Below are 4,078 nucleotides of genomic sequence, written 5' to 3'. Positions count from 1 at the left end.
CGTTCATGCGGCGGTCCGCGCCTCCGCGGTCGTCTGTCCTCTCCTCTCTTTTTTCATTCACATGCTCCAATATTACGCGCTGCACGCAGCTCCTCGTGAACGTTGATATGCGGAGCTGCACTGTGAATCTCCTCCTCGTTACGTCAAGCAAGCCTGACTATACGTTGTCGTATGTGTGTTGCACGGCGAAATTAGCTGATCTGCAAGCTCACAACGCGTCGCATCCACGAGACAACGTGAGCTTGTAGATCAGCTATTTTAACCAACGCGGAAACATGCTGTGCGCCAGGTTTAGAAACGTCTGCCTTCAGCCCTTCACAATAAGGGTGCAGGAAGACTGGGCACTGGGCAGTGGGCACATAAATATTGTGGGCACCTCAATGTTAAGTTGGATGAAATTATTGCTGTGTGTGGTTCTATATGGGCTGTGTCAATAATTTTGACATATAATAGCATGCAGCAACGTCTAAACATTTATATATATATATATATATATATATATATATATATATTAGAGGTGGGCAACGATTAATTTTTTTTAATCGCGATTAATCGCACTCAATCCTGGAGTTAATCGCGATTAATCGCGATTAAATTGCTCATTTTAAGTCTGCCGAAGGCATTCAAAATATGCGTGTGCTACATAAATAATGACCAGAAGTAAGTCCTTGAGAACGGGTTTCTGTTTATTCAATTAAACATGAATAATAATCAGTCATTTAAAGATAACCAGTAGGCAATTTTACACACAGGTCTGTCTCCATGTGGACAAAGTTCTTTCCTGAACTACCTGGAATGAACACCAGAGGGTGTAAGAACAACAACCCAGCTTACATAAGGTCATGAAGAACTGCTTAAGCCTCTATCACAGTCCAAGGTGAAGAGCTAACACCTCACCATGGTGTAGTTCTCTAGCTATCACCTAGCTACCAAATACTACTGTATCGTCTCTTTCAGTTTTAGGTGAAAGCTAGAAAACTACACCGTGGTGAGGTGATAGCTCTTCACCTTGGACTATGACAGAGGGCAAGGCTTTAGCTTTGTGACATGGCTTGGGTCAATAAGTCCAACATCTACTTCTCTTTCTTCCACCAGTCACTCAGGCAGACCAGCTTGTTCACATTGTCTGGGGACAAGCTAGATCTTCTCTTCTGTACAATATGGCCTGCTAAAGAGAACAGTCTCTCGCATGGGACACTTGTGGCTGGAGTCCCCAAGTACTTCCGGGCAATGTTGGCCAGATTACCATAGCAAGCGGTGTGCTCCGACCACCACTTCAGTGGACACTGATCCTCGCTGGCACTGGGCTCTACCTTGTACCTCTCCACAACATTGCTTGCTGGTGTCTCCTCATCAGACTCTGACTCTGATCCCATCAGTAGCAGGGTCTTCTTATTCGGTGGCTCAGGGTTCTCCTCCATGGACGGCTGCAGAGCAGGTTCTTCTGCCTTCACCAGCTCACTCAGCTTTGCCCACACTGGCTCCCTCTCTGCTCTGGGCAGGCACTTGAGGTCCTTAAATCGTGGATCCAGACTAGTCGCCACCTTTGATGAAAAAAAGAAGAAAAAAAAGAAAAGAAAAAGAAAAGATTGATTACAATTTGATTTACTTTCCACATCCAACCTCCATATTTCTTCCTGACTTAATCTATTCATTGACCATTGCCTTAACAGTCTATAACAGTTAGATAATACAGCTATCTTCTGGTCTGCTCAGTCTGACATACCTTCAGCCAAACCAGGTTTAATTTCTCCCTCCGCTGGTCGAGGTCCTTGGTGAAGGCAGCCTTGAACCGCACGACATAGGCAGGATCATCATCTGTGATCTTCATAGATCGCTGGAGGTGGCACAGGGCAGGTAGAACCACCGAGCAGGATACATACTTTTGCCCACCAAGGAGATCAGTGATGTACCTACACACACACACACACACACACACACACACACACACACACACACACACACACACACACACACACACAGCAACAAATACAAAATGAATGGCCAATTAATTTAACTCAGATCACACACACACACACACACACACACACACACACACACACACACACACACACACACACACACACACACCAATAGGCTACATAAAATAAAAAATCGTTTAACTCAGATTACACACACACACACACACACACACACACACACACACACACACACACACACACACACACACACACACACACACAGCAATAAATAAATAATGGCCAATTAATTTAACTTAGATTACACTTTTAAATTCTGAATCATCACATTACATATGTTTCTCAAATACAAAGTGACTTTTAAAAGAACTTGTATGCAATTCATGAACACTATCATACCTGCATGGCTCTAGCAGTGTCTCCAGTCTTGCCATCTTCTCATATTCAGCATCAGTAGGGAGAGTCAGACTGTGCTTCTGCTGGGCCAGCGTTGCGTGCAGTGGGTCTCTGTTACTCCTCACGCGCTTGATCATTTCGAGGGTGGAGTTCCAACGTGTTGGGACGTCTTGCACGAGTGGCTCCTCTTTGTGTTTAAGGGAGGCTTGTTGGGCATGCAGCTCGTCTGTGTTGGCCGCGCTGTGTTTGAAATGTCCAACCACTTTACGACACTTTCCCAAAACAGCATCAAAACCCCCGTCACGAAGTGACATTACAACGGCCCTCTGGACAAGATGCGCAATGCAGGGCAGATGCTCGAATGGCAGTATCCTCCCTGCTGCTATCATGTTGGGAGCGCTGTCTGTTCCAATCGTTGTGATTTTGTCTTGTATCGCCCACTGATTGGCGACGCTGAGAAACTGCCTGGCACACGCGTCTGCAAAGTGACGCTCCTCGGTTTTAATCACACCTAACGTTAGGAGTCAGGACAGACAGAATAAGTTAAGTCAATAACAATCAGTTAAACAACAATGAGCAATCAATCAGCAACTGAAAGATAACATTAGGGCAAGCTAACGCAAGCCCTATAAGGTTAGCTGAAGGCAAAGCTGTGTATATTTGGCTTCATTAGCTAAATTAGCCTACATTACATAACATAGCCTACCTAAGGCGAATGAGTGAAGTTCCCAGTTGGCATCGATCAGATGTACAGTAACGCCGAGGTAGTTTTCGTTGCCAAGAGATGTCCAATGGTCCCCAGTGAGTGCTACACACATCACCCCAGCCAACTTCACTTCTTTCACGGCTCTCTCTGTGGCGTGTTGGTCATGTATCCTCCTCACGATAGTTCGCCTGGCAGGCAGTTTGTAAGTTGGGTCTCCTGTCGCAGCCCGGAGAAGAAGCTCTAGACCATCATCTTCAACCACGCTGATAGGCCGACAGTTGATGGCAATCCACTGAGCTAGGAGGTTAGTCAATTTCGCAGATAGAGCTGCGCTGATGGGCTTGCCTCGGTCGGTGCACTCGTATAGTGTAGTTTGACGAACCCGACTACTCCCTGGAGCTTCAGTAGTACTTGGCCCGGCGGCCCCAGCCCCCGCGTCCTCCATATCAAAGCGATGTTTCGCTTTTAGGTGGTACTTAAGACTGGAGGTGCTCCTACAGTAAACTAACTCTGCTTTGCACAAGGTGCAAATAACCTTGGTCTTGTCGAGGTCTCCATTGGGAAGCTTCTTGTAAACAAATTTGCCCTGAAGCACGCCCGGGCTCACAGCGGCGGCAGCATCCATGTCAGCTGGTGTTTGTGTTTGTCATTGATTTCACACGTGTTCCGACCAGAGCAGTGTTCACGCCCCCCACAGTGTAACTCTGACAGGCTGGGCCAGGCATACACTTGCGCCAAAATAGCGCATATCAAAGTTAAATTCATATCTTGATCACTATGTAGAACCAGATGGCCAGCTCCCAGACCCAACTTTGATCCGCGATTAACGACGATATTTTTTTTTACCGCCGATAAGAGTCTTGCGATAACGCAGCACGATAACGCCGATAACGGCCCACCTATATATATATATTATTATAATTTTTTTGTTCTTTATTATTATTATTTTTTTTTATAGACAAAAGTATAAAAAAAATTATGGTTAAAAAAAGAACGAAAAAGAACTAAGTTAGTTCATTTTGGGGAACCATGAACT

The 4,078-nt window shown here is 45.5% G+C and overlaps 1 protein-coding gene across 1 annotated transcript; it reads right to left on the bottom strand.

The window, feature by feature from the left end:
- Window positions 1-1,073: 1,073 nt before the first annotated feature.
- On the bottom strand, window positions 1,074-3,667 carry LOC308291089 (E3 SUMO-protein ligase ZBED1-like; the record flags this gene model as incomplete). The annotated part of the gene is made up of 4 exons (XM_080733003.1): window positions 1,074-1,544; window positions 1,727-1,837; window positions 2,372-2,847; window positions 3,043-3,667. 4 exons carry the CDS (start codon window positions 3,665-3,667, stop codon window positions 1,074-1,076), a joined length of 1,683 nt encoding a protein of 560 aa, XP_080589129.1.
- Between the last annotated feature and the right edge of the window lie 411 nt (window positions 3,668-4,078).

The sequence above is a fragment of the Nannobrachium achirus genome (genome assembly GCF_963921795.1).
Source record: "Nannobrachium achirus genome assembly, chromosome: 9".
Classification (NCBI taxonomy): domain Eukaryota; kingdom Metazoa; phylum Chordata; class Actinopteri; order Myctophiformes; family Myctophidae; genus Nannobrachium; species Nannobrachium achirus.
The sequence above is the reverse complement of the archived record's forward strand: the minus strand, read 5'-3'. Positions and strand labels throughout refer to the sequence as shown.